Source organism: Zonotrichia albicollis, chromosome 16, assembly GCF_047830755.1.
Source record: "Zonotrichia albicollis isolate bZonAlb1 chromosome 16, bZonAlb1.hap1, whole genome shotgun sequence".
Taxonomy (NCBI): Eukaryota; Metazoa; Chordata; class Aves; order Passeriformes; family Passerellidae; genus Zonotrichia; species Zonotrichia albicollis.
This window is the reverse complement of record NC_133834.1, coordinates 6,800,205-6,814,924: the sequence shown is the minus strand read 5'-3', so window position 1 is coordinate 6,814,924 and position 14,720 is coordinate 6,800,205. Positions and strand designations below refer to the sequence as shown.

The window sequence follows — 14,720 nt, the reverse complement described above, 5'->3', positions numbered from 1 at the left end:
GAGCCGGGGGGAATCTGAGTTAAGGCTGTTCCAAAGCTACTCCTTGCCTCTGTGTCTGACCATTAAAACACATTCTTAGCATAATTAAGGCATTGTACCACAGACTATTAGAGAGTATTTACTGTACATTTTACTGAACTTTAAAAACCGTGAGCACAAAAATAACATTTTAAATAAATGTTAGTGAAGATCTGGGCATTTCTGCAAGTGCCACCCAAAATGTTACCTTGGCACTGGGGCAAAGGCTTTTTCTTCTGCTGATTCATCCAGTGGTCTGGTGTATGATGATGGAAACCATCCTTTTCTGTAAAAGGAAAGGTCTTTTATATTATATAAAATTGGAAAAATCTTTCAAAATACAACAGTAGAGTCAGCAAACAGATTTGACTTTTGAAGAAACCAATTTCTAATTATGCCAAATTAGTGTGTAAAACCAAATATGTGCAGAGATTCTTCTTTAGAGGGAAACCCCAAGTCCCTCATCAGTGACAGCCAGTAAAAAAGGTGGAAAACCATTTACTAATATCTGCTAACATAGTCTGGTGAGACACATTTTACTGCATGTTCAAGGTGGGTAATGATTATCTTACAGTCTGGTTGTGTCGTGCTCCCCATAGAGCCAGCCATCCTTTTCCTCAGCCACCAGCAGGGTGATGACATCCCCCTGGGCAAAGCTGAGCAATGTCTTGTTGCTTCCAGCAGTGTGAGGGAAGATTGTCTTCACTTTTTGCCTTTTCATTATATTCAATCCCGTGGCAACAGAAGTTGAGCGTGATAAACTGGCATCATCTGAATTCTCTGTCAAAAAAAAAAAAAGAGACAGAAATAAATGCAATTAGTAATCTGAGAGGAAAAAAATAAAGGAAAACTCAAGTGAAAATGGAGACTTTGTACTTAGACCCTCTCACTGCCAATGTTTCTTATCAGCATGAAGTTCTTAACTGCATATGCCTTTATATGCACACACCCAGCATAATAAAGTGGAACCAACAGGCAGAAAAAGTTCTGTGAGTTCTAACTGGCTATTTCTTTCCTCTTTTGCCATGAAAAGTACTAAACAATCACACCTGTAAAAGACCTTTGAAAATTTTCCCTTCTGAAAAATGGAACTGTGTATAAAATCCAACTGATGCTTTCAAATGTGCCTCAGCACTCAGCTTCAGCATTGAGAAGACTTGAAGATACTCAGCACTTTCTGGACACCAGACGTTTACCAGAAAAAATATAAAGGAGGACTTAAAACTGTATGTTATTTGACTATTTTTAAGGAAGAAATGCTGGAATTTCTATTACACATTGAAGAGTTCTGTATTTCTTATCCCGTGGTCTAGGCCCAGTTGTTTTGCATATCACAGAAAGTATAAAAATCAATATATTAGACACTTGGGGAGATCTTATTAGGATTTTAAATTTCAGGAAAAGAACTACAAGACTGTGTGCATCTTGTCCCACATGCATTTCTCCCTTACTGCTCCGTGCCCTTAAAGTAAGGCAGAGTGAGACTGTCAGTGTTTGTGCACTGAAACACTCAGATGTGTCCTGTTAAAATCATGGAATGCCTTCTGCTGGTAACATTTCAGCCATGAGAGCAATTAAGTTGGGTTAATCAGTGACACACAGAAAGTAAATTAAATAGAAATGCCTTATCCTGACCTGCATTTAACACATCTCTCTCTCCTGTTAGGTAAATGTATAAATCCTCTGTAAAGGCCATTTCCTACTCCCAGCCCTGAGGTAATTTTGAACACTGCAGGCTGTCATCCACACTTACCCAGTTTGCAGGACACTCACCTGCTGAGTGATTCAGCTTTTCAGAAGGAGCTTTGGGAGCTGTTGCAGGATTGTTGAACATATCCACGAGTGGGCTCGTGTACGCCCTGCCTGTGGGGGCTGGGGGCACTTTGGATGCATTTTCTTGAGGATAAAAATCATTTCCAATCTGGAGTCACAAAAACAACAGTATCACAATACTGAGGGAACAGCAATAACTTTTTTGCAAGATTAAATTCTAGAGAGCAATGCTTAACCATTCCTAAAGGATACACATTTAAACATGACATAAAGCCCACGTGTTCCTATGGAATTGCTGATTGAAGGTTTGTAAGTGTTTGATAAACACTTGCGACTGGGAAGGCTACAATAGCCTTTTATCTGAAAATAGCATGATGATCTCCAGATTTTTCTTGTTTAGAAGTTTACTCTCATCTTTTAGAAATTCAACAATTAATGACGATATAGCTAACCAGCAGAAATGAGAATTTCACCTGTATTCCAATAAGCTAATAATCATGACAGGAAGAAGGAAAAAAAATAGAAAATCACATTTTTCTTAAGTTTACATTGAACTACTGAGTATGTAATGCTATTACTTAGAGACAAGAATGTAGGAAATGGAATGGCTGGAACAAAAGTGCTTCAGGAGAAACCCTGGGTGCCCAGCTGAGAACTGAGCCTTGCTTGGACACGTGCTCCTCCCTTCTCTGCTGTGTATTTTCCCCATAGAGCTTCAGCTTAGTGGTTGTGGCTCTGTGCCCAAGCCCAGCATATTCCAGCTGAGCTCCACCGTGCTGAGGTCCAGCAGAACCCCCTGAAGCCTCTCCACCCCCACGAGGAGCAGCTTACCAGGGTGTTTCTCTTCACCATGGGCGAGGGCTGCGGCGTCCCCGAGACCGGCGTGGAGCCAGGGGTCCTCATTTCATCTATCATCATTCTCACTTTTTCAGGCACCTTGGTGGCATCACTACAGATTTCCTCCCACCCAGGCAGCTTGGATTTTAGGAAGTCTGCACACTGCATCCGAATTAAAAGGTACTTGTCAAAGATAGGCTTTTTCATTAAATTGCACAAATCTACTGCATAACTTTCATTATACCAAAATGGAAGTACTTTCTAAGATTCTTCTGATGAATACCTTTTTGAAACAAATAAGATGTTGTAAAAACATCTCTTTTGCAGGGTCAGATATTGGAAGTACCTGATGAGTCCATGTGTTTTTTTCTTAATACATGATTAAAAAAAATTCACAGTAACCCTTGATTTTTGCTACAATACATTTCATAGAACAGTGTATTGTAAACATCTTCTGTGAACTAGGCACACTTGTCTGGCACTTCAGTTTTTCGTAGCTATTTGTGACAGTCTGGTGTACATGCTGCAGGAAACATTCAATACTCCTGTGTGCCTGGATTTCTGTTTATGCTCACAGCACTGACCTGAACGTGGTAGAAGTGCATGTGCTGGGTAAAGCTGCAGTGCTTGTCAACCAGAAAACAGAACCTTCTTTTCTCTTCAAGGAGAGCTTCTCTGCAGCCTTCTGCAATAAATCTCTGAATATCACTTTGTCGAGAGCTCACGGTTTCCAAATACTGAGGGAAAAAGGGGAAAAAAATCACAGAGAGCCTCTGAGTTTTATTTGATGCTATATCCAATTAGTTAAGTAAACTCTAAAAGCCTTAGAAAAGCTTTTGGAAAGGCAGAGTGGGATAGGGTGGCTCTCCTTCTGAGTCCCTCTCTTTCCCTGCACAGATCTGACTTCCCTGATCTCATCAGGTGAATGTACATTGTCCCTACAGGCAATTAGCAGCCTATTTAGGGTTGTGAGGGGGGGGTGTGTGGTGTGTGTTCAAATTAGACTAATGACCTTTGTCTGCACCACCACAGCTCCATTTATTCACACAAAGCTGGGATGAATCTCTGCTTCATTTAAGGGGGGAGGGTGTGAGTTACTAAAAAGACTGAACTATATTTATCTGAGATTATGAGCATTCATTAAATGCTAATCCTTGAACTCAGACCCAGAACCTTCAAAAAACCCTCAACTCTTATGAAAGCAGGTTAAAAGACAGGCAGTAAGAAATAGGAGGTACTGTTACCTACACTTATTGTACTGTGTTATACACATAGATGTCTTTGAAAATTAAAATAGATATGGAGAAAAAAAATATATAAGCTAGCAGGAAGTACAAGTGTCATGTAAATAAAAATATCTATGGCAAGTATTTCAGAGAGACACATAACAATGAGAATCTGAGTTACTAATTTTACAACAGTTTCCCTTCCGTGTCTTGCCATTTCAGATTTCACCTCAAGATGGCAGTGCTGCATTAAGGGCAGTAGGAAAGGCACTAACACCAGTTGGCACTACCTGCTTAGGGAGATGACTCTATAGCAAATTACTACCGAATTTGCATAGTTGAGCTGGCTCCCTGGGTAGAGCTCTGTATAAAGGTGCAGTTACAGATCAACTATTGGTCAAGGGATGAAATCTAGGAACCAGAGGTCTCTGAATATGTACACTGGAGCAGTGAGAGCTCACTTGCAGCTGCTGTACAAACTCCAGGAGTGCCTTTAGCACACACCAGCTCTGAGGAACCATTAACTTTTTCTGTTGACCAGTTCTCATACAGAGAAAAACAAATAAGAGACAATGCACTGACCTCCATTTCTTTGTGCTCATACTTCGTTACATTTCGTGCTCCTTGGCTTTTCCTTCTGATTTTTTTCAGCTCAGCTTGAGACTTCTCTAAAGAATCCAGTTTGCTTCTGTGTTCAGTTTGGTACCTTTTTAAAGTTGCCTGCAATCAAAGCATTTACATCACCTCATAAAGCACTCAGCCCTGTACCTGGGTAAGGGACTGAAAAGCATGACTGTGATCTCAGATATTGCTCACACACCCCAAATGACTTCAGCAACTGCTGTAGTTCTATAAGGAGCTATGAAGTCATACAGGGCTTCCCTTTTAAACTTTAATTAAGCATGAAAATTTTGGCCATCTTTATATGTATAAAGTGCATTTCTATTAAAGTTGTATCAATTAATTAAATCTTGGGAAACAACATCTAAAAAATTCTTTGACTAGCAATAGACAAATAAAATAGGAGTTTTAGAATTGAATGTACTTACAGTCATATATTTTACATCCAAGTCTGTTTTCTTCTCCAGTTCAGATATAATTTCTTTATGAAACTTTTTGAACTTTAAAAACAAATGAATTAAGGGTTATTAAAAATTAGCAAAAGTAGTTTATAATTTCACGATCAAAATTAATTAGAAGAAATCATTTAACTTACACTCTCCTCTAGACTGTCATTAAGTTTCTTGTGTGTTCTTGAGATTTCTACCAGAACTTGGCCTGTTGATAAACATACAACTATATTGGTTTCTTTCTTAGACTTCTGAAGTTAGTTAAAAAAGAGCAGTAATAAAATACATTTAACTAAATACTCATTAATGGTTATATTAAGAGGGGTAGGAAATTTCTTGCTCATCACAGCAGCTGAAATGAATAATTAACTCTGGCCACAGACAAACCAAGCAGTACATAAGTGATAGAAGAATAACTAATCATGCATTGTTATGCAAAAGGGCCCTGGAGTGCCAGGCAATGCTTCCTTCTCTCCAGAGCAGCTCCTGTTGGTTTGGTTAACAGCCTCTTTTTGTGCCAAGTCAGAGAATAGCACACAAGTTGTTCCAACCCAAATAGTTGCTATCCATTTCATAGTCTGAAAACTAAACTTCAATATTTATTAAGTTACTGCACCTTCAGAGTCAACAAAGCAACCTTTCAGTTCCCTCACTGCACACCTGCTAAAACAGACCTGCTCCACACAGGAATTCCCACCTGTGCTGCCTTAACCAGCAGCCAAGGCAAAGCAGATTCCTCAGCATCCTCACAACAGACCCTGAGTATCCCACTCTGCTCTGCATAGACTTAACACAAATTCACACAGCCCAGTCAGGACTGTGAGCAGCTGAAAGCTGAACTGTTCCATTTTGCTTCAGGAGGATACAGAGGAAACATCTCTCCATCTTTGGAGATGTACATGCAAAGCAGTGAGAGCCATGGGCTGGTGCTGCCCTGCCTGTGCCAGCCACACCACCCTGCCTGTGCCAGCCACACCACCCTGCCTGCAGCAGCCACATCATCCTGCCTGTGCCAGCCACACCACCCTGCCTGCTGCTCACAGCCACACCACCCTGCCTGTGCCAGCCACACCACCCTGCCTGTGCCAGCCACATCACCCTGCCTGTGCCAGCCCCTGCAGCAGCCACATCACCCTGCCTGCAGCAGCCACATCACCCTGCCTGCTGCTCACAGCCACGTCAGCCCCACGCCCTTCCCTGCCCTGGCAGGGGCACACAGACAGTGCCAGCCCTGTCTGGGAGGTGGCAGCACTGTGAGGAGAGCAGCTGAAGGGCCCAGATCAGAGCAGCTGCTCCCAGCTCCTGACCAGGGGCCGCTGCCAGAGCTGGAACTGCTGGGACCCTGATCAGATCCACAAACTGGGCTGCATGTGGAGGCCTTGACTAGGGATGTGTTTTCCTGGCACTCCATTTGCATGGCAGGACTGGCAGGTTCAGTTTGACAGCTGGTTCCCTGGCACACCTCCTGCAGTGATCCTTGTATCCCTCAATAACCCTCGCAGCTGTCCCAGCTGGATTTGCCACAGGCACCTGCAGTTGTGCTGTCCTTGTGCACAGGCAGGGCTGCAGTGACCACCGTTCTGTAATTCCTGCACATCACTGCCAGTCACTGCATCGGGCTGTGTGTCCCTCCTGTTTGCCATCTTGTGCAATTCTAGTTTCCTTTTTTTGAGTTAAAATAGAAAGGATGCATTAGGTGCTCAACATGCTCAAAATATGAATTTTGTTTTCTACCATCTATATTCTTTGAGAATCCTTGAGCAAAAACTTATCATCCCAGATCATTCAGCTGTTCAGAAAAGCTCCCAAAAGATGCCAATAATTTAAAAAAATGGCTCAATAAATGAATGACAGAACTCTTTATGAGAACTTTCTTATTTTCTTTCTCATCTGCACAGACACCCAAGCCTGTCTCCCAGAGAGCAGGTTGGTGACTTGGTAACCTTCTCAGGCAGAAGCATCCCCATGTCCATGGATGTGTTACCACCTTTCTCCCTTCTAATTTATCATTCTCCAGTTACATCATCTCAAAATCTTCGCTTCTTTGAAATAAGGACCACATCTCTTGTGAAACAGCGTGACACAGCAGATTTGCAACTAAATCTTATAAAATATGGGCCTGCATTGTTGTTTATGGGGAAACACACGTGTCTGTCCTGGCTTTTCAGGAATCCCTCTTCCTGCTCCAGTGCCCACCCCTACCTCTCTGCACAACACACTGCAGGACACTTAGAGGAAAGAATTGGAATGCAGTGAGAACAGACAGCCCCTTGACTAGCAGGAAAAGGAATTCACAGTCACAGAGACAGAAGAGTGCTTTTTATTTTATTTTTAAAAATATTTATAGTTTTTCTGAGTTCTGTACAGCCCACAGAGTGCTGTGGGTTTTTTGTTTATATTTAAAGTTGCTGGTGACTATAGCAATATAAATACTCTGAGAAGTGAGAGGTGCTACAGTAATTAGTTGCTCACATGCAATAGGAAAGTAAATACAATTAGTTACACAAACACTTGAAGTAACGGAGGTGAGCGGTGTTATTTTAAGGCTCCAGAAGTGAATGCACTTTGTTTCTGTTTCACCAACTCAACTCAAAAGATACATTTTAGACTGTAATGGACTTTTAAAGTTAGAAGAGTTTTGTGAATACTTATCTACAACTTAAAAAGGGAGATGTTGATAAAAGAAAGCAGGAAAAATTATCAAGAAATACAAACAAAATGATAAAATTTGTTTGGTTTTACATCACAGACTAGCGAGCTATTTGGGAAGCTGTTTTGTTGCATCTATATTTTCTATTGAGAAACTAATACAGACAAGAATTTCATTAATGATGTTGGGTTTGTTACAAAAAACCCAAAACAACCATGAGTCCAAAAGGTGCAACAGTCATTTCTCCATATACAGCATCCCCTGAGCAAGAAAAATCCCTGAAAGGCTGTCTTGCCCAGGAGATGAAAGCCAAGGAAAGCAATTTCCCTCAGAAATACTCATTGTAAGGCCAGGACTTCTGCAGAAGTTACACTTCAACCTCACTGTTTGCATTGGCTGATTGTTCAGGTTATTTACCTTTTCACCTTGTGTTGACTGTTCTTGTGAAGTCTAAAAGAATTTGTTCAAGTTAGAAACAAAAATGGAACTCAATCAATAGAGTTCTGTCATAGAAACAAGGATCAACAGCTACCTACAAAATCACTTAAACTTTTAAATACCAAATAGCTACATTAGAGTCAATAAAAGTATTAATTATATCAGCTTACTTGAAATATAATTCGATTTTGTTTTATTAAGAGGAGGTTGCTCTTGAAAAAATTCAAGTCTCTTAATAGTGAGACTTTTTTAGATGTCTGGGAACAGGCAAAATGCTTAATAATATCACTCATTTACCTCCTGTTGTCCTGTTTAGTATTCAGGGCAGGTTGATTACCTTTGTGACAGAGATGAAGCCACATAATTATTTCTATTAAACAAGAGAATGAAAGGCTGAGTCAAAGCTGCACATGGGGACAGCACAGTCCAAGTGTGCTATTAGCTGCTATTGCTGGCAAGATGCTCTTTTCTCCAGGTCACCCTCTGCCCAGAAAAAAGGCATTTATGACATGGGAAAGTTAGAAACAAAGTCCTTCAAAAACTGTAGCCCCCAGGAGGTAGTAAAATAGGAAGTTTCAAAGGAATACAGTGTAACAAATAAATAAATATGATGGAACAAAACATCTGCCAAGCTTCAAACATGTTAAATTTATCATTCTGTGATAGGAATGATTTAACTGTGCAAGAGATGCTTTAATGAAACCAAAAGATTTAATGGAATTTAACATATGAGGGAAGAAAATCATAAAGAAGGATAGGACAATGCAAAACTTGCCCTGCTCTAAGTGCACTTTTCTTCTGATACAATTTGTCCAGAATGCTTTAACACACTCTGTAGAATTAACAGTAATATGCACATAAATCACTAGGACTAGGTCAAGTCTGCCTTTCCTCACTGCATGGGCAAACATGGAACAGGAATTCAGGAGTGAATCTCCCTGTAATTCATTTTACAGAATGGCATTGACACATGACCATCCAGTGCCATTTTGTGAAGGTGACTGCAGAAGGTGAAGGAGAGGAGAAAAAAAATAAAGAATAATCAAGAAAAGGGGAAGAGATTTTAATGTATAGTAAGGTATTTTAAGTCCACTCTACATGCTAGCTATAATACCTGAGGCAGCGAGAGCCATACATAAATAAAATAAAAATAGAAGTAAGGAGAATTTCACATTCTAAATGGCATTCTGAGAATAATTTTAAAATATGCAGAGTTCTCATGAAGGCTGTGAACAACACAAATGTTTCTGTGATATAACAAGCAAATAAGTGAGTTAATTTAAAACAGATTAAGGGTTAAGGGAAATAAGTAATTACTTCCCAGTCTCATTGATACAGAAGAGATAAACAGTCCTGCAGGATGCATAAGCAGTCTCAGTACCTTGCCTCCACGGCCAGACAGGGTAGTAAGCAGTAAGCAATAAATAGGATTTATTGCTGGACACTGTTGCTAATTCTGTGGGCTGGGCACTGGTGGTGTTTGAACTGATGAACTCCCAGTGCTCCACTTGCTCCTTCCCACAGGACTTCACAGCTGTGCTCCTGAAAGATGTATTCTAGCCCTTGCTGACTTCTTCAGTGTCTTTGACCACAATCAAATTTTCCTCTGATTCAAGTGAAAAATACCCCAAACAACCCAACCCAAAACAGCCTAAAACTTCAGCCTCTGTTTTTATCCAGTCCAATTAATTCTTTCCAGTAATATCACAGCAAACACACTTGGCCAGGAGTCCACAGCTGCCTCACCCAGCACACAGAACTTTCTAGGCACAAGATGCACCTGTAGGACCAAAGGGGAATTTTAGCATTTTACTTTTACAGCAAATGCTGTACACTGACTTCTGTCCTTCCCAAATATGAGCTTTATTTGCAATGTACACGTTTGCCTGCACATCTAGGACCTCCCCATACAAGTGCCTGTCTGTTTCTCACTGACACACACTTGGCAATGCTCTCTTGAGCACTTCCCTGTCATTAGGTTACACATTGCTCTCAGCATGGCACACAGCACCAAAGAATCCTCTTATTCAAAGATCCTTTTCCCATTTCATAATTAAACAAACAATGAAGGAATAGAGCACAGTTCACTTCTATTCTAGTGGCCTAGCACCTCTTATGATATCATTTCCTTTGTGGCCCAGGATCAGAACTATATATAGTCACCCTTTTCTTGTCCTAAAACTTCATTGATGATCATGTGAAATACTTTAGGACCACATAACAAAGAACTTTCCTAGTACAGAGGACAGAATTTTAATTACTTGAATTAAAATTATTATTTTTCTTTAAAACATTGGGATATTTAAATATTAAAAGAGACAGAATACTGCTCAGATCTTTATACTTTAGAAAGTCAATGCCTGTTTATAAGCCATATTTAGTTAAACCTGAGGATCAACTTGCTTTTTAAATATACTTTACCAAGATTAAAATGAATGCTAAATTCTTTCAGCTGGACACAGGTGACTTCAGAAAGAACTACGCAGTTCATACCATGCTATAAAGTGGGCAGTGAACTGCTAATCCTTGACTTATTCCCACATAGGGCTAAACAAGAGTGAGAATTTATGAGATTAACAAGACCATTTTCATTTCCAGTTACTCAGTTTGTTCTTGGGGTGATGCTCCTATTTTCCTGTTTGAAATGGAACAAAAACATCAACTCACATTGTATTCTGAAGAGGAATGTGACTTTACTGCAGATTCAGCAAAGTTCAGTCTGCAGTCTAGTTCTCCCATTTCTCACAAGATGTTTTGATCTCTCAGTCAAAAAAAATTCAGATTAGAATTTTTTTAAACATACTATATCATTGAACAGATGATAATCAACATGAAATATTCAGCTTGTCTCAGATGATTGGTAAGCATAGAAACTAAATTTTAATGTTATAAAAAAGGAAAAGTATATGCCATGTAAATGATGCATGAAAAATTACAAACTTGTTTTTCCACCTGTTACTCCATTACTAATATATATGAAGTCTGCTGCAGGCATTTTTGTTATTATTTTTTTTTTACCCAAACATATAAACCCATTAAAGTGTGGATGTCAGGGACTCGTGTTTCTTAGGGCCTTGGAGGCCCTGTGCACCTCAGCTTTTCATACCTGAGCTGCAGTGGTGCGCAGGGACTGGTAATCTTCACACAAGGCAGGTGAAAAGAAAATAAGTTACAATAGAGCCACAAGCCTGAACTTGCCTGGATGAAACCCTGCTGGTTTGAGGCAGATTAGTTAAGGAAGATCATACAAGAGAGATTATCCCTGTTTTACAGCAGGGATGGAACAAACAAATCATGCTAACCAGCAAAAACTGAAGTTTTTATGGGTTTCCAGTACCAGAGAGGGTAAATATTTAAGTCATCATTATAAATGTTACATGAAATGCAATGAACCACAAGGAATCACTGCAACTTTCGTTACAGCATCTTGGAACTGCCACTGAGTTTCACAGTCTTAGCAGTGACCAAAAAAAAACCAAACAAAAACCCCCATATCTAAATTGAGTCAAAAGTTTTGATAAAATTCTCTTACTCAGAAGTCCAAGACAATTGGTTTGGTTCCCTGCCCTGCCCCGTGGGACTGTTGGTGACATCTACAATGGATACTGGATTATTTTTTCTGTTGAGAAATAATTCAGCAGGAAGAGCTGACTGTACAAACTAAATATATCCTTTCACTACAGGATTTACAAGCTAGCTACCAATATGACGTTATTTTCCTCATTTTCTTTCCATTTTTCCTCTCACTGAGAGCACAAGAAGTACATTTTTCTCAACACAGGCTTATTTCACCTGGGGCTGGTGGTGAGGAAAGGCAGGGAGTGCTCAGCATCCTGAGCTTAGAGATGTGGGAGAGAACAACCTCCTGCCCCAGAGGAGCCCCCGCTGATGGAGCTGGGTCTGGGGGTTCAGGCTGGGGGAGAACACACCGGAGTCCCTCTGGGCCAGCCCCAGCCCAGCAAACACAGCAGGGACTCACAGGGGAGCTCATCCTGCCCAGGGCTGCACTGCAGCTCGAGAGATGTGAGTGAGGCTCACCTGGAATTTACCCGTTCCAGCACAGTGAGAAAACATTCTTTAAGGAATCCCTCCACTACTTCCTCAGGCCTTTGAGGCACAGCAGGAAGATGTCAAGCCTCACTCGTTCAGGTGTTTTGAATATGGATTTTCCCTGAGGGTGTGTGCTCATGAGCACCATCAGGGGTTTCTGAGCTGAAGCCCAGTCAGGGCACACAGGCAGGTGCTCTCCCAGCTGCAGCTGCCCACACAGCAGCCCTGGTGCCAGCACCACCACACAGCCCCACACAGCCACTGACAGGGCAGGGCTGCAGGGGTGTCCTCAGCTTATCACTCACTAAAACCAGGAGAATCAGCTTTGGTTTGTAGGGTGTGGTAAGACTGGGGCAGGTGGGGAATAAAATATTAAAATTGACTGAAAAATGTAACCTATTATCTAACTTAAAATGAAAAAATAGCTGGGGAAAGATCATTGAAATCCTAGGAATATCTGTCTTCTTTCTTTGCTCTGGTTCTACTGCAGTCTTCACCAAAGGCCTTGTGTATTTTCACATTCTGCTTCCTCCCATCAGCCATTTCTAGAACCTGAAAATGTGTAACTTATCTGGAAGTCTTCATAACAAAATTTACAATATAATTGTATACAGAACAAACTTTTTTGGGTCGTTCTGTAAGAACCAACTGCAGTATCTGTTCCTAGACACATACTTTATGTTCAGTAACAAACCCACCTCTCAGTCACTGTGCTTCCTGAATGCATCATTTCTGGTTTACATTCCAGCAGGGAATTATTACAGAACTTACACCCAAGACTGGCTCATCTTTCTTTCAGCAGACTGGAGGTTTGTATTGCACAAGCCTGGAATGTTACTGTTTAACTGGAAGATACAAAACCCTATTCCTGTCAAACCCCACAAATACTTTGTATTTCCCTTTCAAGACAGCTCTCAGTGTAGTTTCCTTTTATAGCACAGGAATAAAGTGGCTTCTTCATATGAAATTCCATTATAAATCTAGCAGAATACTCTTTTATTAATGCTCCATAGGAAAAGCTGGCCTGATTCTAATTGCTTAAACTGCAGCCTCTCAGCTGGTTTCCCAGAAGTTTCCACCAGATGAGGTGCTAAAGGTTCTGCAGCTGCTGGCACACTTCACTCTCCTTTCAGGCCAGCACGATCCATCCCAGAGGCAGCACACTGGGAAGCAGGGATGCCATGGATGGATGCAGTGAGGTGGGCAGGATGGCAGGGATGGCAGATCTCTCCTCCAGCTGAAATGAGCCGGAGAAGGGAAGAGTGCCCGGTGTCATCTTTCCAAGTGAAATAGGATTCCAGCTGACAGGGTCAATGTATATGTGTTAAAGTAAGCCAGCAACTCTCCTCCCTCCCCTTTTTATTTTAATGGAAGCTGAGCTAGCATCATTCATCCTAAACCATGGGATTTTCTATTTTTCTGCTTGATTTTCTCACTAGTGAGAGTGACACAAGTTGACAGTTGCGGACAAAGTTATGGAGACTTTTAAAATTACACCACTTGACAGGAAAAAGTGTTTTATGAATGTGTTCAATTCCTATCTTTTAACCTGAAGGACAGTCTGTTCTTTTGTGCTTGAGAGGAACATCAAGTTCAGGGCTCATCCTCTGTCAGGAAAGAATTCCACTTCCTCTGTGCACCATGAGCAGTTTTGGGGTTTTCTCCCCTCCTCTCTCTCTCTCTTGTGACTGCTACAACAAAGACCAATCTTTGGCTTCAATCCTTGCTTCTCTAGATCATTTGTAGTAGTGTTTAACCAAAAGAATTCTTCTGAAGGGAACCCAAATTTTCCCAAATTCTTACATTTTAGACTGCAGATGAGCATAAGCTCTTGCATACCTGTTTCCAATTAAGTTTTAACACAATGCAACTATAAAAAACAAGACTGTAAACCAGAGTAATCTTTAAATAAATTATCAGTCTTGGTTGGATTAGGAGAGACTTTTGTCTCCTCTGATTGTTCTATTAACATACCGATCTTCTGCTGTTTAGTTCCATTGACCAAAACCATGCAATGCAATATTTTTCTTTCTTCTTCTATTTGGACAAGCAATTAATAGTTTACACTCCTTAATTCTTGAGCAACAAGCTCTGGGTACAGATCCATAATGTAATTGTGGGTGACTGCTGTAGATACCGTTGCTACACAACAAACTGAGTGGGACTTTACACCCACACTATAAAATGAGATGTAGCTACAATGACTGTCAGGTGCTGGAGGAGATAGGTGGGAAGATAGGAGAAGCAGAATTCCATAGGCAAGCAGGAAATAACTTCCTAATTCCTTGTGCAAGTGAAGCCTACCGAGACAGCCTGTGTTACTAGAGGAGATTTTATTTACATTATAAGCACTAAAAATTGACATGACAAAGCCTGACAAGCCTTTGTGTTTTGGGCAAGACAAAAACAATCGGCAACACGTGAAAGTTACTATTTTAACAACATGGTGAAGTGTCTGTGTGAAATAGATTTATTTATTTTATTGCATTATTGAAACACTGCATTTAGTGCTGGTGTGGTATGCTGAAATTTGAATAGTATGAAATCTTAACATTTTTAAACATGCAATTTCTTGTTTTCTATCATTTGTTCCTGGAGGGATTTCCAAAAGGTGCCTAGCAAAAGAGCTATGCAAATTCCGCATTGCAGAATAGCTTG

At 40.7% G+C, this 14,720-nt stretch overlaps 1 protein-coding gene across 1 annotated transcript in view; it reads right to left on the bottom strand.

Annotated features, from left to right (window-relative positions):
* The window catches only part of BAIAP2L1 (BAR/IMD domain containing adaptor protein 2 like 1), a 34,130-nt gene that overhangs the window by 5,593 nt on the left and 13,817 nt on the right, over nt 1-14,720 (bottom strand). The window contains exons 4-11 of the mRNA XM_074552820.1: nt 5,071-5,132; nt 4,904-4,975; nt 4,437-4,574; nt 3,213-3,365; nt 2,623-2,790; nt 1,792-1,939; nt 591-798; nt 227-304 (exon numbers count right to left, since the gene is read on the bottom strand). Coding sequence (XP_074408921.1) covers nt 227-304; nt 591-798; nt 1,792-1,939; nt 2,623-2,790; nt 3,213-3,365; nt 4,437-4,574; nt 4,904-4,975; nt 5,071-5,132 — 1,027 coding nt within the window. The remainder of the gene's footprint in view (nt 1-226; nt 305-590; nt 799-1,791; nt 1,940-2,622; nt 2,791-3,212; nt 3,366-4,436; nt 4,575-4,903; nt 4,976-5,070; nt 5,133-14,720) is intronic.